The sequence below is a fragment of the Dama dama genome, chromosome 5, assembly GCF_033118175.1.
Source record: "Dama dama isolate Ldn47 chromosome 5, ASM3311817v1, whole genome shotgun sequence".
NCBI lineage: Eukaryota > Metazoa > Chordata > Mammalia > Artiodactyla > Cervidae > Dama > Dama dama.
Window position 1 is genome coordinate 99,351,490 of NC_083685.1, and position 24,260 is coordinate 99,375,749.

Sequence of the window (24,260 nt, forward strand, 5' to 3'; positions counted from 1 at the left end):
TTCTGCTTTCTCCTTGCTAGCATCCTGTTTGGATTCTTTTATCTGGTATCAGTAATTTAGAAACAGTTCCCAAATCTCCATGATTCCTCATATCAGTTAAAGAAAATACAAAGAGCATTATAAGTATTTATAAATGATCATGTGTGGTTTTATTGTAAGACAAAAGGATATAATCTATAAATCACTTAATCTATGAAGAAGATGAAGAAGAATATTAACTAGCATAGCTGTGACTCCTTGCTGCTTTATTTAATCAAGGACCCCAGAGTAATTGACCCCTAGATAATGAAACCCACTCTCAACTCTCTACATAAGCAATTATTTAAATAGTTAGGAGACAGGATAATAAAGTAATTGCCCAGTGCTTTTGAGGTCAATAGGTTAACTCTACAGAGTTTAATTAAAATTTGATAGTAAATGCCTACTCCAGGCAGAATATTTCATTAGTCTTCATCATGACCTAGGTAAAATATTCCTTATAATTATGTTCTACTGCTTTTAAATTCTCTTCTCATGAAGCAGGTTCCTTATTGCTAATTAGGATTCCCACACTGGGGAAAGGAGGCTTCCCACAGTAGCTTCCTCATGAGAGAGGGATGCACTGTAGAAGAGTAAATTGGGGTTCTACTAGCTTGTTTTTAAATGTCTACATAGTGAAACCAAATTGTAAGCTTTAAAAAGTATTTTAAAAAAGCACTCTGGCAATGGCTGTGATAAAATTTCAGTCACATTCTTTTTGATATTAAGAAATTATTTTTTCTAGTTCCTGCTTGAAATATTTATGGTACTGAGAAAATTTAGGTTTCTTGGTAAGCAGAAGTGTGTGTAGAAATTAGGTCAAAAGGAAGATTTATCTTAAAAGTTCTGTCCTTTTTCTTGGAGAGATAGGTGGTTCCAAGGAAAAGCTTTTCCCTCTGAAGGAAATAAAATCTGTAACTACAAAGTAACTGTGAGGTTTGAATGGTATGAAACTGTCTAACTTTCTCATGCTTTCCCAGGCATTTCTTTATAGCAGTGTTGAAATCCTGCTTTCATTCTGCATTCATGTTCATTTCTGTCACTGTCATCTGCAGTCTATTTCATGTAAAAAGCTCCACAGTCTTTCCAGGCACTGTTCTTTCCTATCCTCCTCCATCCTCCATGCTCCTACCAGAATTACATCAACTCTCCTCCACATGAAATGTGACTAGGTAGATGTTTGTCCTAATTCCTCAGGCCTGCGTGTGGGACCGTGCCCCTCACAGTCAGGTCTCAGCATCCGTCTCTGGCCTTCTCAGATGCCCTTTGTTCATGGAGCCTCTGCTTCAACTATTCTGAAATCTCATGCTGTTTTCTCTTCTTAGAATGCTCATCTCCTTTTCTCTTTCACATGATAGCTATCTACTCATCTGTTAGGAGCTAACTCCGTCTCCTCTGAGATGCCTTCCTGGATTCCCCAGGTTCGCATATCATTCTCTGTTGTTACCACACTTTGTTTTCATGCTTCTCTTAAAGTATGCATACTGTACCAGAATCTGAATTGCCATGACTTGCTGGCTTGAGGTCTTCAAGGGCAGGGACACAGTGGTCATATCCACGGTGCCCATTTCTGTACAGACACGTTCTTGGTACTCAGTAAAAATGGTTGAATGGAATTGAGTGTCCATTAAACACCTTTGTTTCATTTCATTTGCCTTCTATTAAAGTTGGTTCACTGACCACATTCATTTTTTGTCATCATCTCTGATTGCACACAGTAGGAGCATAACAAATGTTGAACGAATGACTTAGTTCTAATAGCACTGTTGAGCTTGTAATTAAGAGGCACATGTATTTTTAGATTGCAAAATTCTCTGCAGATTTATTTCCTTGATATTAAAATTACATTTGACAGTGACAAAGAATTTCACATTTTGTGCATTTCTTTGGTCACCTTTTCGCCTTAGAATGAATTACTCTTCACTTATGACTTTTGTGTGAACCTCCCGGCTCTTCAGCCGCAGCTTGTTGACCTGGGACTCGGCAATGTCAGCCCGTTCCTCAGCCTCCTCCAGCTCATGCTGGAGTTTGCGGAATTTGGCAAGATTGACATTGGATTGTTCCTCCTGAGAAAAGAAATGCATTTGAGAGAACAAGAAAATGTGACATTTCCTGATTCTTACTGCCTTTGTTACTAGGAGCAGCTACAGGATTTGCTTCGTAAGTGAGAAGCAGAAGGTTCTGTTCTTTGGTGATATACCTGCTTGGGACAGGGCATCCCACACATTCGCCTCTCTGTTGTTTGGGCTTACAACTCCCTGTTCATTATCTCTTATTTAACTCTCTTCTTGGCAAACTTAAGATGCTACAGTGACAACAGGGAGATCAAAGTAGCAGGAATTTGAATCAACCTTGTTTCTGTAAAACAAACTCTTAAAAGTAGGTACCGTGGTAGTACTGGGTGCAGAGAACCTTAAAGAAGGATTTTAGAATTAACAGTATGAGAAAGCACGCATAAGTGCTCAGTTGCTAAGTTGTCTCCAACTCTTTGTGACCCCATGGACTGAGGAGCCCGGTGGGCTCCTCAGTCCATGGGATTTCCGAGACAAGAATACTGGAGTAAGTTGCCATGTCCTTTTCTAGGGTATCTTTCTGACCCAGGGATTGAACCAGAGTCTCCTGCATTGGCAGGAGGTTTCTTCACTACTGAGCCACCTGGGAAGCCCATGAGAAAGAACTGCAACCAAATGAAAAAGAAATGTTCAGAGGTGGATTCATCATAAACTTAAATAAGGCTTAGATTCAGAGCCCTCATTTGCACACCTCTGTGAGTACTCATTGTTGCTGAGTGTTCTAGATAGGGAGGGAAGTGAGTTATAACCAAGAAACATTTCTATACTACCATGTCTGGCAAACTGCTTAAAGAGATCTCAGAAGAAATGAACCTGAATCTCCAAGGCTCCGGTAATTAGTGTTATGGTTTCTTTCCTTCTAAATATTCATTTTTCAAACCCAATTTCATATTACCAATTCTGTGTTCTTTGCCTTAAAAAAAGCATCTTAAATTCTTTGACCTTGTCTCTACAAAACCTGGCCCTGCTCCTGAACCTTTCTCTCTTGCTTAGAGGTACTCACAGCTTCTTCAGCTTGTCTCTTGTAGGCTTTAACTTTGCTTTGTAACTTGTCCACCAAGTCCTGCAGCCTGAGAACATTCTTGCGGTCCTCCTCAGTCTGGAATAAAAGAAGTAGCAAATAGATAGTGTCATAATTTGAAAACAATTTATTTTTATTTTCTTGAAAGCAGTAGGCCTGAATTACATGGAAAGGCTTGTCACCTGATAAGTGAGTTCCTTCACTCTTCTCTCATGTTTCCGAAGACCCTTGACAGCCTCAGCATTGCGCTTCTGTTCATTTTCAACCTCATTTTCAAGCTCCCTCACCTGCAAGAGTACAAAGATAAGGGGTTAGCCACTTGGCTGTAACTAGCAGCATGAACAGGCTGGGAGTTGAACAGGTTGGGAGACCCACCCTGGCCTCTAGTTTATGGATCTGCTTCTTCCCACCCTTCAGGGCCAGCTGCTCAGCCTCATCCAGGCGGTGCTGCAGGTCCTTCACCGTCTGCTCCAGGTTCTTCTTCATCCGCTCCAGGTGGGCACTGGTGTCCTGCTCCTTCTTTAGCTCCTCAGCCATCATGGCCGCCTAATTGGCAGTAAAACAAAACTAGTTGAGAAAGGTGAGACAGCCCATCAAGATTCTAGCTTGACGACCTGGCATGGCCCTCTGCTCACATCAGTGATGGCCTTCTTGGCTTTCTCTTCTGCGTTGCGAGCTTCCTGGACAATGTCCTCCATCTCTCCCTGGATTTGAGTGATGTCTGTCTCTAGCTTCTTCTTGGTGTTGATCAGGCTAGTGTTCTGTTTCAAATTAGTAAAAAAAGAAGACAAGGTCATTTAATTGTATTATACCTATTTACATTGTTATTTTTACTAGGCATTAACATTACTGATCATAAATATTCAGAATAAAAACCAAATCAAAGGTAGACTCTGTTTCACTTCTCTTCTTTCTACCTACCTACATCTGTTAATAAAAATTCTTTTAGATTCTTCCAGATGAAAATTAATTTTGGATACCAAGCATATTCAACTGTTATCAGTGGCTACTGTAAGTATAAAGCATGACCACTGCCCCAGGAAAAAATGTGAAGTGCTGCAGGTAGCATCACATAGCTCATGATGAATGGATTACTAATTTTTAGTTGTTTTTTCACATTTGTTGGCTCTATGTGGATAAATAGCATCATTATTGGTACAAAAATGAACCAAGGATCTCTTACATTTTTAGAAAATTGGTAGTATTTGAAATATGCAGTCAATTCAAGGATACTAATGATGAGTAACAAAAATGCTGCATTTTAACTTGATTTTAAAATTATTTTGTAGTATGTGATTTTAACTTTTCATGATGGCTATTTCCATATATTGCAACTTTAAAAAAGTATACAATAATATATGTTTATTGTAAAAAAAATAGTTGACATACAAATTAGCAAAGAAGAGACAAAGAATAATTACTATATTCTTACTACCCAGAGATAACTGTTGATAAAACCTTTGCTTACACTTCTGGATATTTTCTGTGTATTTTTAAAAGAAAGGATAATGCTTTTTATATGATTAAATTGCTTTTTTAACTTATTATGTTGTGAATATATTTCCATAACATTTATTACATGAATATTAAGTGCTGCATATTAGCCTTTGTGAGGATATAGCCACCACTGATTTAACAAATCCATTATAAACAACAAATGCTGACTAGAGGTACTGTGGCCTTCCTGCATTTGATTTATCTCTTTGCAGCTTAGAGTTACAAGATAATATGTGTTACCGATGTTGTAAATATGATTGTTAGTAGGGGGTCTTTTGTGCTTTTTTTAAACAGAAGTTTCTAGAACAGTAAATTATTTCAAATCAACATGATTAACCCAGCCTATAAATGTATTTGTGAATCTGCTGGACCCCAGTGCGTATTTACTGCTGTACATTTTCCTGAACTCCTGGGAGGGACCCTTGCCAAGGTTCCTCCTTACTGTTGAACAAGCTTATCCTCTGCAGTAGTCTTCAGCTTCAGGGAGTGCATTTGCTCTACCATAGTCCCAGACCTCACCTGTGTGTGCAGGAGCTGCACACGCTCACTGGCGTCCAAAAGCTCTTGCTCTGCCATTCGCCTGCTCCTCTCTGTCTGTTCCAGCGATGCCCTCAGCTCTTCAATCTCAGCCTGCATCAGGTTGGCTCTGCGCTCAACCATGGCCAGCTGCTCCTTAAGGTCATCCTGGCCCCTGATGGCATCATCCAAGTGGAGCTGAGTGTCCTGCACAGATGGAGCAAAGGGCTGTTACTCATGCTCCAGTTAAAGCAAATACAACTTTAGGGTCATGTACACACATTGATCTTGACAACTGAGTGCTTGATTGGACAGGAAAAATCCTCAAGTCTCTTTAAGGACAAATTCTTTGTAGCTTGGGTGGCAGTTCTACCCAAGAATGTGATGTTATATTATTTTAGGTCCTGAGTCATTAAAGAAAATGCTATGAATAAAGCTATACAATTTTGGATTAGGAAAGTATCCTTAGAGATGAGCTAATAAAATGGTCTTATTTTATAAATGTTAAATAAATAGAGATATACATATTATCTTTCTATTTATACATTAAACACATGTAGTCCATGTAAGTAAAGTGATTTGTGCAGTGCTATGTAGCTAAAATCATTCATCACTACCTCTGTGTTGTCACCCCTCATCACTTTGTCTTCTTTTCAAATGACAAAGTAAATTCTGCCCTGGGCTTTTAAGAATTAAGCTGTTTTTCAACTGTGTGCAGCAAAACTTCAACTAATTACTGTACTATTCAGATGACTTATGGCTTATAGTCCTCCTGAAATACTAAAATTTGAGTCACACAATTACTCCCAGACTGTATGACACCATGTTTGTTTATCCTAATGTACCTTCAGTACTCCTTGTGTGTTTCTAAGATTCTTTATTGCCTCAGTAGCCTGGCGATTGGCATGGTTCAGCTGGATTTCCATTTCATTGAGGTCTCCCTCCATCTTCTTCTTGATCCTCAGGGCATCATTCCTGCTCCTGATCTCAGCATCTAGGGAGCTCTGCATTGACTCCACAACTCTGAGATGGTTCCTCTTTAGCTGATCAATTTCTTCATCTTTTTCAGCAATTTTCCGGTCGATCTCTGATTTCACCTGATTTAACTCAAGTTGGATGCGAAGGATTTTGCCTTCTTGGTGCTCGAGAGATGCCTTTAGAAAAAGAAACATTTAAATTATCTAAGGAGTGCTTTGGGGGGTACATTATGATGATTTCTTCAAGAAGGCATTAGAAAAACTCACAAACTCTAATACAGCTTAGTTTAGCCTTTTATTCTATATTCCTAAGGTACAATTCAATATTTCTTACTGAATAACATGAGTTATCCCCTGAAAGTTTGCAACGTGATAGATCTCAGTGGCTATTAATTTTTCAATTTATGTATAATGCATAGGTGAGCAAACAAAACATGTACCTCTGCTTCCTCTAGAGCAGCCTGTAGTTCACCCTTCTCTTGTTCTATTTGTTTCTTTACTTTCTCCAGTTCATGGATATGCTTTCCTCCCTCTGCAATTTGCTCAGTCAGGTCAGAAATCTCCTCTGTAGTTTAATAATAAAATACAAAGTTCAGTTGAGAAAGATGAAAAATTGAAAAGATACCTGTCTACCATTTTTGAAATAGAAAGGTTACAAAGACTCACGCTGTAAGTTCTTGTTTTCTCTCTTTAGGGTTTCAAGTTGGTCCAGGGACTCTTCATAGGCATTCTTGACTTTGAACAGCTCAGTGCTGAGAGAGCGGGACTCCTTCTGGGAGGCCTCAAGCTCAGCCTGAGTTTCCTCATACTTCTGTTTCCATTCTGATAGGACCTGAAAAACAATAAATTGTCAGTTGATGGAGAAAGGGAGACTAAATATTAATAAAACACGGGTGGAGTTTGTATAGGCTGAGCCACCTTGTCAAAGTTCCTCTGCTTCTTATCGAGAGCCGCGCAGGCAGCATTGGACCTCTCCACGTCGAGCATGAGGTCTTCAACTTCATTCTGGAGCCGCTGCTTGGTCTTCTCAAGGGAGGCACATTTGGCATTCACCGCTTCTACATGTTCCTCAGCATCCTGCAGACGCTGGGCCAGCTTCTTCCTGAGAAGTTGGTCAGTGTGAGTGACCAAGCGCAGAGTCAGTTACCACCATGAACTTTATAAAGCTGCTGGCTGGCATATTTTCCCCAAGACTTTTTGCTCCTTTGCCCATAAGTTATTACAGTTTTCTAAAATACCTTCTTAGCACCTGTTTTATCTCTCCTGTGATTCTGTTTTCCCTAGTGAATTCTTTTTTATCTTGGAGATATTCAACAATGTATGAGGTCATTTTGGTGTGTTTGCTGGTGGTAATGGTTGAGGGGGTATGGAGATTCTGAGTAAGCACTTTAGTGGAGCAAGCAATGTGAAGATGTGAGGGTGAGGAAAAAGGGACAGCCATGAACAGGAAGCCTGGCATTAAAGACTTTTAACTCTGAATAGGATCCTCAACCATTTTCTAATATTGTCTTCTTTACAAAGGGGGAAACTGTGGCCCAGAGTGACACTGTCAATGTCATACAATTAATCAATAGTTTTCTGGGTTTGGTCCCTTGAGAGAATAATATTATTCCCTTATTACACTTCTCCAAAGCCTTATTGCTCCCTTTCAGCCCACACTCATAACCAGGATGCTTCCTCTACAAAAGCTCATCAAACTCTTTCATTCTGTTTAATTCTAACAACTGCTGAGATAAGCCAAACTTTAGAAAACGTCCTTCACTGGAATATAATGGTTATATTCCTTCCATGTGTACCTCCCATGAGTTTTATTCCACAGCATGTGTAATTGGTAAGTTCATTGGTACTGGTTGTTAGTTAAATGATGGGAAAGTATGATAGTCTTATTCTGAACTAATAATACTCCAGGTAAGGATAAATGGATTGCTGTTAATTATAATATTCATAATAATGTACTAGGTAGTCTCAGTACCTCTGTTTTTCCTTATATTAAAGAAAATGAATTATTCTTAATTCATAAAGGATATGCTGATAGTTATTAATTCTTTTTGGTGGAAAGAAATTTAAGTTGCTTTTGTAACAGACCAGAATAGGGTGAGGGCTCTGGTCTTGGCCCATTCTCTAGTGGATATACACTGGGCTGACAGAAGGAGAATATGGTGGAGTCTACCACTCTGCATATTTAGGCTGAAATCCTTCCCCTATCTCCATGGGATAGTCTCTTTCTTTTTTCTTCACTATTTTAAAGCTTCTATTTCTTTCCACCCGCCTTGCTAAGAGCTCATACTTGGCCTCCTCCAGCTCCTCCGTGCGCTGAATGGCATCTGTCTCATACTTGGTCCTCCACTGGGCCACCTCGCTGTTGGCCTTGGACATTGACCTCTGCAGCTCAGCCTTGGCTTCCTGCTCCTCCTCGTACTGTTCTCGCAGCAGGTCACAGTCATGGCGGGCTGACTGCAGGGCGTGGGCCAGGGCACTCTTGGCCTGGACCAACAGAAAGTGTGCACTATAAGTTTATGTTCTGATTACTGATATTCTCAGGGTGGAGTTGGATAGTGTGACATGTTGCACAGTTCAAGTGACTGAATGTATCAACTGGAGAATTCTCACCTTAGTCTCCTCTTCTAGCTGCCTCTTTAATTCCTCAATTTGTTGCGTAAATGCTTGTTTGCCTCTGGATAGCTGAGATACCATAGCAGCTTTCTCATCTAGCTGTCGTGAAAATTCACCTGTGAGAGACAGAATGTGGTGATTTAGTTCTGTTGTCTAGGTGAAGAATAACTTAATGAATGAAATAACACCAGAACTCTGTTATTTCATATGACAAGGAGAGTAACTCAAGAGCTTTATTTGAGAGTAACTCAAATAAACTGTTGAGAAGTTTATTTCTTGCTCTTTTCTTCAAAAAGTGTGGGAGTTTTCTTTGGTATTTTAAGGTTGAGAGGGGGTGGTTTGAGTAATGCTGAGCCAAAAAAAAAATCTCTTCAGTCCATTGAGATTAAATTTTTTTCTGATTATAACTTGTAATCATCCTACTGTCTCACAGTAAAAAGACAGAGGAATAACATATCAATGATAAAGGGGTGTACCTGGCCAAAGAAATGATTCCGTTTTGATAGGTGTACCCTGCACTCCAGCCTCTCCACGTTCACTGACCTGACTCTGTGTGTAGACGTGCCTTCTGGGCTGACAGTTCATTGATTAGGCGCTGCTGCTCCTCTTCCTTAGTTTTCACTTCACTCAGTTGGTCCTCTAGTGTACGGCACATTTTCTCAAGGTTTCCCTGTGGTGGGAAGTAGAAAACAGGGAAAGATAACATGCTTCCCTTTGTAAGTCTGGGGAGACTTCTCTTTGTAAGTCTGTAAGTCTTTGCACAAAGGGGCTGAGTTTTCTTTACCTTCCTTTCTACTGCAAAGCCCTGCACAGTGCCTTGGATGCAAAGTCAGAGGCACCTGATTTTGGCTAAATGAATAAATGAGCTATTTAAAAGTTAGATTATTGTCTTTTGGAAAACTAGAACGTCATTTAAATTCTGCATCATGGAGAATATAGTTTTTACATAAGTTTTTTTTTCTGTATTTTCATTGTTTCGTGGTAATAGTGACAAAGTTTAAAGTGATTTTTCTACAAAGGAGACAGGAAGATTGAAATGATTCATTTCAATATAGTAATACCTATTAATAATAATTTTAAAGTTTGAGATAACATCTAAGGCTTGTACGGTTAGATTAGATCATATAGAAACTCAATCATTTTGAGTCACGGTAAATAAGATGAAATGGGACAGGTTAGTACATACCTTGGCTTTGGAGACAGTCTCCATGTTGCTGGCCAGGTCGTCGATCTCCATCTTCATCTCGCTCTTCTCCTTCTCCAGCTTCTGCTTGACCCTCTGCAGGTTGTCGATCTGCTCCCCCAGCTCGGCCACACTGTCCGCGTGCTTCTTGCGAAGAGCGGCCGCCGTGGCCTCGTGCTGCAGCGTGGCCTCCTCCAGGTCCCGGCGCATCTTCTGGAACTCGGCCTCGCGCTTCTTGTTCATCTCAATCTGGGCGGAAGTGGCCCCGCCAGCTTCTTCCAGCCGCTCGCTGATCTCCTCCAGTTCCCGGGAGAGGTCTGCGCGCTGCTTCTCTGCTTTGGCGCGGGAGGCGCGCTCGGCCTCGATCTCCTCCTCCAGCTCCTCAATGCGGGCCTGGAGGTGGGGAGAAGCTCATTGTGAGCTCCTTTGAGCTACTTGGTAATTTTGTCATGTTGCATGAGGCTGATGGAAACCATGGACTTACCTGTAACTCCTTGATCTTCTTTTGCAACTGCATCCCGAGGGCCTGTTCATCTTCAATCTTGCTTTGCAGATTGCTCATTTCAAACTCCTTCCTGTTAGGAGAGCAGCATGTTAGCTCATACTGTGTCCTCTTGCCAGTCTTTTTTATGTGTAACTGAACATTTTTATATGGCTGGTGTTAAGGAAGTGCTAAGTACATGTTTTATAAGTCAGTAATGTAACATTTCGATTAAGTACAAAAGTCAAAGATGTCATTATTTGTATTGTTTTTTTCTGTGTGCCATAAAGTAATATTTTTGAGATCCAGATAGTGAGCCGCTTACAAATGTATTCTGTCATACTCACTTTTTAAGTTTCTCATCCAGTTGCTGCTTATCATTTTCTATATCCATTGTGGATTCTTGGGCCAATTTTAGGTCACCCTCCAGTTTCCTTTTGGCTCTCTCCAAGTCCATGCGCAGTTTCTTCTCTTGTTCCAGAGATCCTTCAAGCTAAGTTTATAATGCATTTTATTTGTTTCAGTTCTTAAGCACTGAACATAGCTTTCAAAGACACAGGAGTATTTTTAAAGATATAGCAAATAGCATGAAAGCTTTAATTATTATTTCCAAATCAGCAATTAAAGGCTTATGAGCATCCCTGATAGTTGTGTGTCACAATTGTTTATTTCACCTTAAGAGGGAACACTGTGTTTTTCACACTTACGTCATCCACTTGCTGTTCTAGCTTGGTTTTAGATTTGGTCAGGGTGTTGACTTTGTCTTCTTCTGCCTGCAAGTCATCCAGGGTCTGCTGGTGGGCCTCCTGAAGGGCCTTCTTCTCCTTGGTCAGTTTTGCAATGTTTTCATCAAGGCCTGCCATCTCTTCTGTGAGGTTTTTCACCTTTAGAGTTAAACAAATTACAGGAATATTAATGACATCCTGTTGCCTTGATGAGAAACATGGTAATATTTTAGAATAATGTCAACCTAAGATGAAGAATGGAAACTAGAAGTTAACCCAGGCCTATGTAACTGAAAAATATGGGAGATAAAGGTCAAGGTAAATGGATAAAGATGATGAAGACTAAAGAGATGACATAATTATAGCAGTATTATCTTTTCATATTCAAAAATTTCAGGATTAAACATGCAGTTGAAATACATCAGTTACAAGCTTGCACTTGTAAACACTTTAAAATGGGTCACGATTTGTACCTTGTTCTCTGTGGCATGTTTCTCCTTCTCAACCTTGGCCAGTGTCAGCTCAAGGTCATCTATGTCTTTCTTCAGTTCTGAACATTCATCCTCCAATTTCCTCTTCTTGGCTGTCAGCTCAGCATTGATCTCTTCCTCATCCTCTGCTCTCTCAGTTAGCTCTTTGATTTTTGCCTCAAGTTGGATTTTGGTTTTAATCAACTGGTCACACCTTTCCTCTGCATCAGCCAAGCCATCTGCTTCCTAGAGGGGGAAAGGAAACATATTCATTTGTTTAAGCTGTATCTGCAAATACACAACAATGTATTAAAGGGAGTAAACTTCCATGACTCAGTGAGAATGGTCAACACATATGCCAACTAACCTGTCAACTTAATCAAATGGACAAAATGTTAGTAATTGCAGTCTACTGATTAAATAAATACAATAGTGAATTTCTTCCAAATATCCATGTGTGGAAGGTCAAATCAGTAAAATTAGCCTTTTGGCAAAATCTGCTCCTTGGCTACTTTGGAAAAGTTACTTATTCATTCTAGGGATCAGTTTTCTCACATTTGAGGGGGGATTAATTTATTCTTTTTTCTGTCCTGGTAAAAACAACATAACTTCCATTTTATGCACAAAAACATTTATTAAGAGGAGAACATTATAATGCAAGGGAAGATTCTAGAAAGAAAGGAAAATGTTTATGGATTTTTTTGTGTGTGACTTTGCTCACCAATGACTGAACTATGCATGAATGTGCATTGAACGTATAGGACATAATTTGTGACTGTGTCTACTCTTCTTTAGGTCTGAGTTTTAGAATTTTTGAAGGGTAAACAATTACAACAAATGTTTCAGTGAAAACCATTTATTTATAAACCTTCAGTTTAAAAAAGCCTCATATCCAGTCAGTGATTGGATGGTATGTAGCTGAACTGTGCAATGTCTCATACTCACAGATTGAACTTGGAGTTGTAAGTCGTTTTTCTCTTGCATCAGAGTCACCATTTTCTCTTCAAGTTCTTTCCTTTTTGCCTCCGACTTAGCCAGCTCTTCTTTGGTCTTCTCAAATTCTTCCTTCATGTTGGCCATCTCCTTCTCTGTCTCTGCACTCTTGAGGAGGGGCTTGATCTTGAAATACAGCTTCATCCAGGGCCAGTGCTTGACGTTCATGAAAGCACGGACATTGTACTGGATGCAGAAGATAGATTCTCTGTTGGAAGAAAAGATGCAAGTGAAGAAGAATGTGGAAAGTTAACATCTCTCAACAAAAATAATGACTGGGCTAAGCTATGAAAATGTGGAGAAATGAGACTTGTACTTGTTTGCTCACCTTCTCTCCACCATCTTCTTGAACTCCACTCTCATCAGGAACCCTCTGCAAATGGCCTGAGTGCGTGTGATGAGCTGAGCCAGCTTTTCATCTCGCATCTCCTCTAGAATTCCCAGCAGGCCAGCCTTAAAGAAAACCTTGCCAAAGAACAAGTTAAATATGTTACTTCTGCTCATAAAAAAGCCCAAAGGGGATGAATTATGATAGAAATTAGGGTTGCTGGTACCTTGGTGTGACCGAATTTGTACTGGGTGTGGTCAATGTCAATAGACCCTAAAAGTTTCTCAGAAGCCTTCTTGCTGTCAATGAACTGACCCTCTGGGATAGCACTTGCATTTAGAACCTTATATCTGTCAGAATAAAAAAAATAAAAATGTGGGTTTTCGCTGAAAAAAAAAAATGAAACTCTTGGTAGCTACCATTGAAAAAAATTAGAGTTTTGGAGAAAAAAATTCCATTAAAACCATCAATGCCTTTTGTAAAACTTGAGAAGATAGGATGAAAAACTTAATGACTATATAAACCAAGGCTTCTTTCTTTTACAATCACCTTTAAAATGGCTGAAGCTCATTTTTCAAGAAAAAGTGTTACAAATGAACTGTGTGGCAATTTTTATATAGACTAACGCACTAAAAGAGAAAAATAAAGAGACACAAACCTCTGTTTGAAGTCTGCATACAGGATTCTGCTGGGGAAGCCCTTCCTACAGATGCGGATGCCCTCCAGGACCCCGTTACACCTTAGCTGGTGCAGGACCAGCTCGTGCTCCATGGCCCCTAAAAAAAGACATGTTCTCCATATAATAGTCTCCTGAGAAGTCACACTGGAGCTTGTCTGGGTATCAGAAGTGCCTTACCAGGAGTTTTAGTTTCATTGGGGATGATGCAGCGTACAAAGTGGGGGTGAGTGCTCCTCAGGTTGGTCATCAGCTTATTCAGATTCTCCTGTGGAACCATGTTAAAAGTTTCAAAATAATTTCTAGTTGCATCAACATGAGAGTTCCTATCAATGATCCTTAGTGAATTTGCCCCCATTTCATATTTTAATGAGCTGTCTCAATGAAGAATTAGTCATAATGACCAGGAGAAATCGTATGTATGCAGTATAGAGAGGAAATTATCGACTACAAAAAATCAGCCAACTTCAATTTATTTTCCTCAAGCGCTGCCAATCAGAGAAAATTTGTATTGAGACTTCAGTCATATGAAGTAGATGTAACTGACTACATCTGCTTCAAAGGGGGTTTGATTTCATGTGAAATTTGCTTACTACCAGAGCTTTTAGATATGGGGCTTAAGGGGTAAATGATTAATTTATCCTAAAAGTTGATGTGAAGAAGAGACACACCATGGGTCTTTTTGCTAAATTTTTCCTTAAGGAATTTTCCAGTTTTTTTTTTTTTTTAAAGTATGTCACTACCTCAGTTTCTCCATATATTTCTTTAAAATAATTTTTTTAAGTTATGGTAATACTATTTTTTAAAAGTAATCCTTTGGAATTCAAGAATATACTGTACCCTGAAAAGAGCTGACACAGTCTGGAAAGAAGAACCCTTCTTCTTGCCACCTTTCTTTCCACCGCCACCCTCTGAAATATGAAATGGAAAAATTAAAATTATTTACAATGATCCATAGACATCAAGGCTGCCAAAATTCCCTTGAGAATTTAAATTTGCATGCATTCACTTGTGTCATTCCTATTCTTTCCATGTCTCTCCCCCTTCAACTTTAGATTAAGAAAATATGTGTTGGTTCATGTAATAGGCATTTAGAACAACATCAACAAAAACAAAAAAAAAAACTTGTGGGTGGAAAGAATATATGTGGGGAAGGGATGGGACATAGCTACTCCAAACTGGCCTAGTCTGTCCTCTGAAGGAAGTGCCCAGGAGACAGAGTAGTAATGCCTCCTTAGTGCGCACAATTCCTGGAGGGAAGGCAGTTGCATGCTTGGTCCCAGGTGGGTGAACCTCTGGTAACCTGCAAGGAAGTCTTATTTCCTATTTGCCCATACCTTTGTCCTGTTATTTGGACATTTGAGGTTTAGGAGAATAGAACTTCAATTTCTTAGGCACTGGTGGGCTGACAAAAGATGTCCTCGTTTCTAGCTTAGCTGAATCCTTGAAAAACCCAATATTGTTAAAATGCTATAAATGAGCTCTATAATCCGAATAGTCCCTTAAGCTCTTGGAGTCTCTGTTTCCTCATTGGTGAAATGAAGCTATAGACAAAGGATCCATAGTGTCAACTTGTAGCTTTGAAAGTCTGTGATCTTAGAATGATACCATGCTTATTAAATATACCTCTTTCTATTAGCTCCACATTGGCCAGTATTTTCAATGGTAGATTTTGCTATATCTGTCTCTGATAAGCAAGGTAATTCTGTTTTGAGACTCTTAAGGGTATATAATTGATCTTAAAAATGACCTTCAGCACTTGGACCTCCAGCAAAGAGGAAAGCCAGAGTCTTCATTGCAGACTTCTGGTACAGCCCAACCACCGTCTCATTCAGGGGGTCCTTGTTCTTGTCCAGCCAGCCAGTGATGTTGTAGTCCACAGTGCCCGCATAGTGCACCAGGGAGAAGTGGGCCTCAGCCTTGCCCTTGGCAGGTTTGGGTTTCTGGAAGTTGTTGGACTTTCCAAGATGCTGTTCATAAAGCTTGTTCTTGAAGGAGGTGTCTGTGGCCTTGGGGAACATGCACTCCTCTTCCAGGATGGAGAAGATGCCCATAGGCTGAGAGAATGAAAAGAAACATGCCACTTGAATTGCCTGCCTGCAGAAATAATGGGTAGCATTCTGATCTGACTTGAGTAAATATATCGTATCATTCTTTAGTTAGTGAAAACTCATTTCTTCGGTCAGAAATTGTTAAATGGCAAGTATTAATTGGGTGCCTATCAACACCCAGGTGTGTGCTGGGCTCTGGGATATAATGGGGAGTAGGATGAACAAGGAAGGACCTCCGGTGAAGTTTGTCTTTGCCCCAAAGCCTTGGAGCAATGTTTCTCCAAGTGTGACTTGCAAATAGGTTGTGTCAGAAACACCTGGTAAAAATTCAGATTCCAAGGCTCTACCCCACCCTTACCCAAAACTATTTCTAAGAGTGAGTTTAGGGGAATGTGCAGGTTTACTCAGTACTTGCAGGGTCTTTGGCACAACTGAGAGCCCCTGCTTTAAAGTATTAGGAACTCCACCTTCAAATGCCAGCAGTGATGACTCCAAAACTGACAAAGAAATAAGTGAATCATGCTCTCCTCAGAGCTCTTTAATAAGGAAAGATGGTTTAAGAATCAGACTTGTCATCAGACTATGAGGAAGGGTAGAGTTCTGGACTCTAGGAAAGACTCAGTCTCCTTTCATCTGAGATCATCTCCCTCAGAGTTGGCCAAAGGACCTTCCCTGATCTTAGTTACCAATAGAAACCTTTTACTCTGGTAAAAGTGTGCAGTGAGATTTGTGATTTTCTTTTAAATACAGGTCAGCAGGGTGACCTGTGGTCTGAGAAAGGAAAGCGAACCTTCTCGATGAGCTCGATGCAGGCGGCCAGGTCCATCCCGAAGTCAATGAACTCCCACTCAATGCCTTCCTTCTTGTACTCCTCCTGCTCCAGCACGAACATGTGGTGGTTGAAAAACTGTTGCAGTTTCTCATTGGTGAAGTTGATGCACAGCTGCTCCAGGCTGTTGAACTAAATAAGTAGAAAATACAAATGAACATTCTTCTCGTGATAACAGCTTCTCCTCGAAAGGACCCTTCTTACACAGTTAGCCTAACTGCTCCCTGCATGAAAACACAACCTGACTCAGAGTGATGTCCCCATACACAGAAGTCAAAGAGGTTCTGAGACACGGGTGAACCTTGCAAATACTAGGCTGAGTGAAGGTAGCCAGGTTCAAAGGACCATGTAGTGTATGATGTCATTTACATGAAATGTCCAGAATAGGCACATCCATACAGGCAGAAAGCAGATTTCCAGGGGATGGGATAAGAGGGAAATGGGAACTGACTGCTTAGTTAGTGGGGAGTGGTTGCCCACTCGGGGGATGAAAATGTCCTAAAATCTATTGCACTGGTCTGTAAATATATCAGAATCCATTGAATTCAGTACTTTAACAGGGTGAACTGCATGAGATGTGAATTATATCTCAGTAAAAAAAACTGTTATTGAAAACTCTCAAAGAGGTTGCCGGTTTACACTGTCCTTAGCTCTCATTTGAAAACATGTGGATTACTCTTCGTATTGTTGCTTGGAACAAGATTATTCCTCTCTTCCCATGTTGGGTTGAGGATTTCTGGAAATGCTTTTGTTCCTAAACCCAGAAAATCTCATCCAGTGTCCATGAGTGTACCCAGAGAAAGTTGTGGAAATGAGACCTCTGGGTCAGACACACCTGAGACACTGCTGTTGGGGAGGAGACTTGGGTAAACTGTATGGGAGGTATTCTGTCTTAGGCAGATGAATTTGAGTTTCTTTACCATGCCATTTCCATCCCCTCTACTGGCCATGGAGGGCAGGTAGGAATCTCAGAATTGGTCTTTGAATTTGTCCTTGTCTCCCACACAGCCATCTCTGCTAACTATGAAAGTGCTAACTATGTGCTGGGGGATGGTGCTTAGGTCTTTTTTTAGGTTTTCACTATTCATTTATAACAAATATTCCATGTCCGGGATCCTCTTCAGTTAAAAATATGGAACGAATTTGCATGTCATCCCTGCACAGGGCCCATGCTAATCTTCTCTGTATCGTTCCAATTTTAGTATATGTGCTGCCAAAGCGGGCACGGTGCTTAAGTCTTTAAATCCAGAAGTCTTGCAACTGCAAAAGATTCACAGAAGTCGATCTGTTATCTGGGGTGCTACATGCTTTCTGTACAGGTTTTAGTTGAATTTACCCTGTTTGGGGTCAATATCATTTCCATTATCCAAGTTCACAGGTAGGAAATGACATTGATGGAGTTTGAACACAAAGTTGATGCCGTTTCATGGACTTTTTGATTGTCTTCCATGTGTCAATTTAAGGTGTTATAGTGTTAACTGTTGTTTTATAGACCCTTTCTAGTAATGATTGCAGCAGCAAGATTGGTAAAGTTTTCTCCTGCAAAGTTTCTGCTTACTCACATCAAAGATCTCAAAACCAGCGATGTCCAAAACCCCAATGAAGTACTGTCTGGGCTGCTTGGTGTCCAGCTGCTGGTTGATGCGGGTGACCATCCACAGGAACATCTTCTCATAGACGGCTTTGGCCAGAGCACCCACTGCATTATATACCTTCATGGACAGAGTAATAATTGTTGCTCTTATTAAAGACATGACCTGAAGGCCTGGAAAATGTGTGACTCACAGAGGTTGTGCCCTTACCTGCTGCACAGTCTGGCCTTTGGTGACATACTCATTGCCGACCTTGACTCTGGGGTAGCAGAGGGCTTTGAGCAGGTCAGCAGAGTTCAGACTCTGGAGGTAGGCAGCCTTGTCAGCAACTGCAAAGACACAATTCAGACATCCAGCATGGCCTACTATGGCCCCACAACACCTAGGGGCAGAGTAAGGAGGGAATCACTGCTATGTGGGGTTTGGTTTGTGTGTCCATCAGATGCTCAGGTGTAAAGGAGACATGAGTTTGGAGTTGCCTATTTTCTCTCGCTTAACCCAGTTGGCGGTTCATTTGGTACCTTCAGTGCCATCTGGCTCTGCTTGCTCCTCACGCTGCTTTTGCTTGAATTTCAGGTTCCCATAATGCATTACTGCCCCTGTGAGCTTGTAGATGGACACTCTTTCATCAGAAGTGAAGCCCAGGATTTCAATGGCACTCTGCCAGGAGAGATGAGAAGACAGAATTAGGACATAAGACACGAACTTATTCAGGAGACTTTATGCTGTGTCCTGAATCACACCTACAGCAGGGTTGTCACTGTCATTCCCATATATAACAGCTCATTTTAAAAACTGCATGTGAAACTTACATCTGTGGCTATCAGCTCTTCTTGGTCATCGATGCTAGCGACTGAGATCTCCCCTTGACTCACAAAGGCGTAGTCATATGGGTTGGTGGTGATTAGGAGCATTTCTGGGTACATAGAATTCAGGGTGTGTGTTTTGCATTAGAAGGGACTAGTAAAGATGTTAGCTTTTAACTTAATACATTTAAGTTCTTGCATACCAATTAGCTCTGGCTTCTTGTTAGACATGATCTGATAAAAAATATGGTAGCTTCTTTCTGCCTTCAGCTGGAAAGTGACTCTAGACTTCTCCAGAAGATCTGCAATGGCAAGTGGACATGGAATTAGATGGAAAATTTATAAAGTTCTTGGAGTGACTTTGGATCGTCGGTTCATGAACTAAAAATTTCATTGGCCCCTTGTGATTTCAGCTAATGGTCTGATGAGGTACCACATAATTTTGTCTTTACCACTGTGGTTACTCTTATGCCTCTTGAAGGAAACTAAAGTTGTCTGTCTCAAGACATATTCATTTCTCATACATAGGATCCATGACAATTGGTTCTTGATAACCTGTTCCTCCTCAGGGTCTCTGCTCACTTAATAATAGAGTAGTTACTAAGAGCAATATTTATCAAGCTCACACTACAGAGGAAATTTCATACACCAAACCCAACTAATGCACCCCTAGTCTTAATTTTTTTTTAGAAAAATTTGAAATGTATTGTGAGGCTGAAATCCTTCTGATAAGCCCAGCAATTCCTGGCAGTTTCTATAGCAGAGTTAGCTCCTGACTGAACTGGGTGAAGCACACCTTCGGGTCTGGTTAGACTGGCATTTCCCAAGGGCATGTTTGGTGTTGCACAGGCTCCTAGGCCCAGCAGGAGCTGGAAGATGTTCCTCCAGTCCATCACTGTCACTCCAGATTCCATTTAGGAGGTCCTGTTACTCACATGTTTCAATATCAGCAGAAGCCAGTTTCCCTGTGGTCCCGAAGTGGATCCTGATGAATTTACCCTTGCAAGTGAAAAAGACGATGTTACATACAAAACAGCACATGAGTAAAAGAGATTGAAATAACAACTGAGACATGCCTTTGTGGGCATTTAAGACCTGACAAAACCCTTTTGTGACCCAGAGACTCACAAAGCGAGAGGAATTGTCATTCCTCACGGTCTTGGCGTTGCCAAAGGCCTCCAGCAGGGGGTTGGCACTGATGATCTGATCCTCCAGAGTCCCCTGCCAAGGCAAAAGCAGTGCTCACATCTGGGGCTTGGCAGTTTCTCACCTGACAGCCCACACGCTGCCCTGGCAACCTGACCCACCTGCATTTTGCCTGAAGTTGGTTCCTCCTTCTTTTTCTCCCCAGTGACTGCAATTGTTGCAAAGTACTGGATGACACGTTTCGTGTTCACAGTCTTTCCTGCCCCGGATTCTCCACTGTCAAATAAAAACCAAGTCAGTAGAGTTCCTAAAACCAGCAGTCCTGGAAACAAAGCATCACGTCTACTTACGTGATCAGGATTGACTGGTTCTCTCGGTCTATAAAAGAGAAATTATAGGCAGTCAATACCATTTTTTAATATATTTGTAAATGGTAAATTAATAAAATGGCATGAACCTAGTATTTTTCAGCAATCCTGAGGGCTTGGTGGTCCCCAGGCCCAGCACCTTTTCCAGCTCCCCTCTCTCCTACTCCCTGAGGCTCCCCCATCACATCAGCTTACAGACCACCGTGGTAACAGGACACTGCAAGGAAGCAGCAGACTTCCTCTTTTTATTCTCCACACTAAATGCACACCAAGTGGACTGGGGTTTTCAGATGAATTTAATTGACAAATTAGCATGTTTATTGTAGATACATGAAGTAATGATATAAGGCATTAGAGATATTTTTAGCATGGGAGAAGGAGTCAGTATAGTAAAGGTGGTAGCTTTGGAAGTAATCATGGCCTTAGTCATATTTTCAGGGAAAACTAAAGGCTCATTTTGATGTTCTGCTCTCTCTGAAGAGGAAATCTCTCAGTCCTTTTCCCCAGGTGCCATTGTGCCTTAGAATGGTCTAGCTGAGACAGCATTCTAGGAAGAAGATTCACAGTATGATCACTTTAATTCCAGATACACCTTAAAATTTGGAGTGTGTTTTGGTTGGTTCTGGGCAAAGGGTGATGGCATTTAGGGGACCACCTCGAAGAGTGTGTTGAGATGAGCAGAGTCTCTTTCTCCTATGGTTAGTCTCTCTCTCCTAGAGTCTCATCTCCTAAAAAGATGCACATGGAAAACATCCAACTCACCAGTCAGCATGAACTGATAGGCGTTGTCAGAGATGGAGAAGATGTGGGGCGGGGCCTCCTGGCGCTTTTTGCCGCGGTAGGCCGTCACCACCTCTGCATTGTACACCGGCAGCCACTTGTAGGGGTTGACGGTGACACAGAAGAGGCCTGAGTAAGTCTGCACCATAAAGGAAAAAAGGAATATAATTATTTCATGAGGACACTAATACTGGGTTTCAAAATATTTACCACCTGTGTGATCAGAGTCCATGAGAACAAACTCACGTAGATCATCCAGGCTGCATAACGCTCTTTGAGGTTGTACAGCACAGCGGGCTCGTGCAGGTGGGTCATCATGGCCATGTCCTCGATCTTGTCATATTTAGGAGGGTTCATGGGGAAGACTTGGTCTTCTTTCACAGTTACTGTCTGTCAAGTCAAGTAATAGAGGCCATATCAAAGAAGTGTCAGCTCTCCTAACTGGCAGTAGAGCCCCATCTCACCCCCTCCAGATGCTCTACTCACCGCTCCAGCTTCGGTCTTGGCTGTCACCTTCCCCCCTTCCCTGCTCTGCACGGTTGCTTTCACAAAGGACTCCTTAGGGTCCACCACAAAGACTGAGGTCTTGGCATCGAAAGGTTTATTCTGGGCCTCAATGCGCTCCTTTTCAGATTTTCGGAGGTAAGGAGCAGCCTCGCCAAAAATGGCCATCTCAGAGTCGGAACTCATGGCTGCAGGTTACTGGTGGCAGCAGGGCAGCAGATACCTAGATGGAGAGCCAGCTGGATGGTGAACCAGGGTGCAGGTGGACCTCTTCCCATTGCTTTTTGGTCAGTATACTTCAGTGGCTGTGCTTATTCCTCACTCTGACTTGAGGACTTACTCCTGTGTACTATGCCAGGGTGCTGGTAGAGTAGATCACTGATTTGAAAGTCTTATCTTGGTAGCTTAGTATTTGTGATATTTAAGCCTCTATCCTATCCTCTATATTATTAGCCATCCTTGACAAATGTGGAGTAATTGACATTTCAACCAGCAACATCTCCGATGTGTTCAGAATTTTTTCTTCTCCTTGCCTTTTTTTTGTTTACTTTTCCAAACCCCCTGCCTTTTTTTTTTTTTGACATTGTGACCATAAAATAAATGGAAAATAACTATTTCTAATGGCTTTACCATCTAAATGAACCTATTTTAAAAACTCAACTACTCAGGCAAATTTTCCTCCTGTCTCAAATGATTAAAATTGGATTTATTAATTGAACGTGAAAATTATTAAAATTGGATGTATCAAAAGGTAAACCTGTTTTTTGAACAAAATTCCATGTTGAAAACAGCTGATAAACACAAATATACTCCTCATTAATTCAAAGTTATTAAGTAAGTAAAAGGATAAGTACAGTGAAAGCTGAAAATGCAAGAAATGATTTTGTCCTAAGTCATATAAAAGTCTTTTCCTATAATCTGTTCTTAAAATTTGTGGAAGTCAGTTGTTTATCTAAACAGAAGATAACTTTAAAAGACTCTTGAATTAAAACATCTGAATTCTTAGTAAAATTTCATAGTGATTGTATATCTTTGGTCTATGATTTTTTAAGCTAGATTTCAGCATACTAGTTGCTTTTATCTGATTCTTATTATTTTAGGTACATATTTATATCTATATCTTCCTCTTTCTCTTTCTTTTAAAAAATAGACCAGTCCTCTAAATCTCTCTTCTGAAATGGGTAGCCAGTATAAAGTTTCAAGCCAAAGTGAACTTTTTCCTCACTCACAAATTAACTATGAGAAAATAAGTCCTCTAGCCCAGATGAGTGACCAGAGTTAAAGAAGGTGGAAAGCCATGTGTTGGTTGCCAACAGCAATGACAGCAACAGCCTCAACATTTTGTAGGCTTTCCAGAAGAAGTCTTGGTCCTTAATCACCAGGATTAAACTTCCCTCGACTTAGAAGGTTTGGGTGTTTGCCACATACTGTATCTCTTAAATCTATCTAATTTGTACCTCTAATAGTCTCTTGACAATACTGAAATTTAGACATATTTTCAGATACCGAAACATTTAATGTTAGGGCTTTCTCTTGCAAGGTGAAAAGCTTTTTTTGTTTCTGTGTTTGTTTTCACACCAGGCAGTTTTGAATTAACAATATCCTACTTTGCAGAGATTACTACAGTGCAGTGTATCCACAGAACTCAGAAAGGATGCTTCTCATTTCAGTCTGAGATAAATCATTTCCCACCATGAGGGTCACAAACCTCCAAGGATCCCCAAGGTCCTTGAATCCACCCGCACAGTGATAATGGTCTCAAGTTCGAACAAGCAACATTCCCAAACTATGTTTTCTCTTCTTTTAATGAATATATCTAATATAGCTGCTATATTAAATATAAACTCATTCAAAATAGTTATTAAAAATAGTAGGTTTTTATCATTATGTATATTTCTGGTGTAATAGTAAAAGTACACGTTCCAATACATGGATTGAGGGAGATCTGTTAAATGTTTCAGTTCCATGGAGAAGTCCTTGGAACCATTGACTTAGATCATAGTTTACAAGAGCTGGAGGCACCTGAGTAGTCACGCAGGATTCAGCTTCCTTATTTTGCTGATGAGGAAACTGAGGCCCAGAAAAGTAAAGAGTCATGCAGTGTTCCAAATGTGTGAGTGGTGGTGTTAGGATGTGAGCCCTATTGTCTTAAGTCCAGGTTCAGTGCTAATCCCACTGCAACATGCTGTATTTTAAGATACGCAAAGCCAACTGGCTTGACCCAGGCAACTAGAGTTGGTGCAAAGCCTGGATTGGCACCTGGAAATTTTGACTTCTATAGCTGCACGTTGTTGATTTTATCCCTTCTGATAATATCCTCAGTGGTTAAGTTGCAGTAATAGTTCATATTAAATATTAGATGTGATCTTTTCATTCTTTCTGAAGTTCTCACATGTCAAAGAGAAGAGTCATAGATTTTGTGTGGGTAAGTGGTCTGAAAAGCCAAAATTTTATGAGAAGCCAGTTTTAAAGAAGAACTGCTTCTTGTATCCTATTCCCAGTACTAAACTAGAAAATAAACTGGTAGCTCTTTAAGACATAACAATATAGAAATCCCTTTATTCTTTAGAGTGTAATAATAAATTACTCTTACCTCTTGTGTTATCAGATGCAG

General features: G+C 40.6%; 1 protein-coding gene and 1 pseudogene across 2 annotated transcripts; both read right to left on the reverse strand.

Moving 5' to 3' along the window:
- Positions 1-1,931: 1,931 nt before the first annotated feature.
- Positions 1,932-21,832, reverse strand: LOC133055987 (myosin-4). 2 transcript variants are annotated; one of them, XM_061141078.1, is made up of 38 exons: positions 21,629-21,832; positions 21,389-21,532; positions 21,125-21,281; positions 20,345-20,372; positions 20,156-20,270; positions 19,977-20,069; positions 19,784-19,847; positions 19,052-19,150; positions 18,855-18,958; positions 18,564-18,702; positions 18,253-18,371; positions 18,013-18,162; positions 16,412-16,582; positions 15,321-15,627; positions 14,411-14,481; positions 13,751-13,838; positions 13,553-13,670; positions 13,121-13,244; positions 12,895-13,031; positions 12,519-12,774; positions 11,577-11,819; positions 11,086-11,262; positions 10,726-10,871; positions 10,382-10,472; positions 9,901-10,290; positions 9,258-9,384; positions 8,712-8,830; positions 8,389-8,585; positions 7,020-7,203; positions 6,768-6,933; positions 6,542-6,666; positions 5,970-6,278; positions 5,128-5,331; positions 3,747-3,872; positions 3,487-3,657; positions 3,294-3,398; positions 3,094-3,189; positions 1,932-2,084 (listed from the first exon to the last, which is right to left on the reverse strand). In XM_061141078.1, exons 1-38 carry the CDS (start codon positions 21,830-21,832, stop codon positions 1,932-1,934), a joined length of 5,817 nt encoding a protein of 1,938 aa, XP_060997061.1. The 2 variants fall into 2 exon arrangements, with proteins under 2 accessions (XP_060997061.1, XP_060997062.1); XM_061141079.1 differs by having other exon boundaries at positions 21,389-21,528; positions 21,625-21,832.
- LOC133058095 (U6 spliceosomal RNA) lies at positions 17,577-17,676 on the reverse strand (annotated as a pseudogene).
- Positions 21,833-24,260: the final 2,428 nt, after the last annotated feature.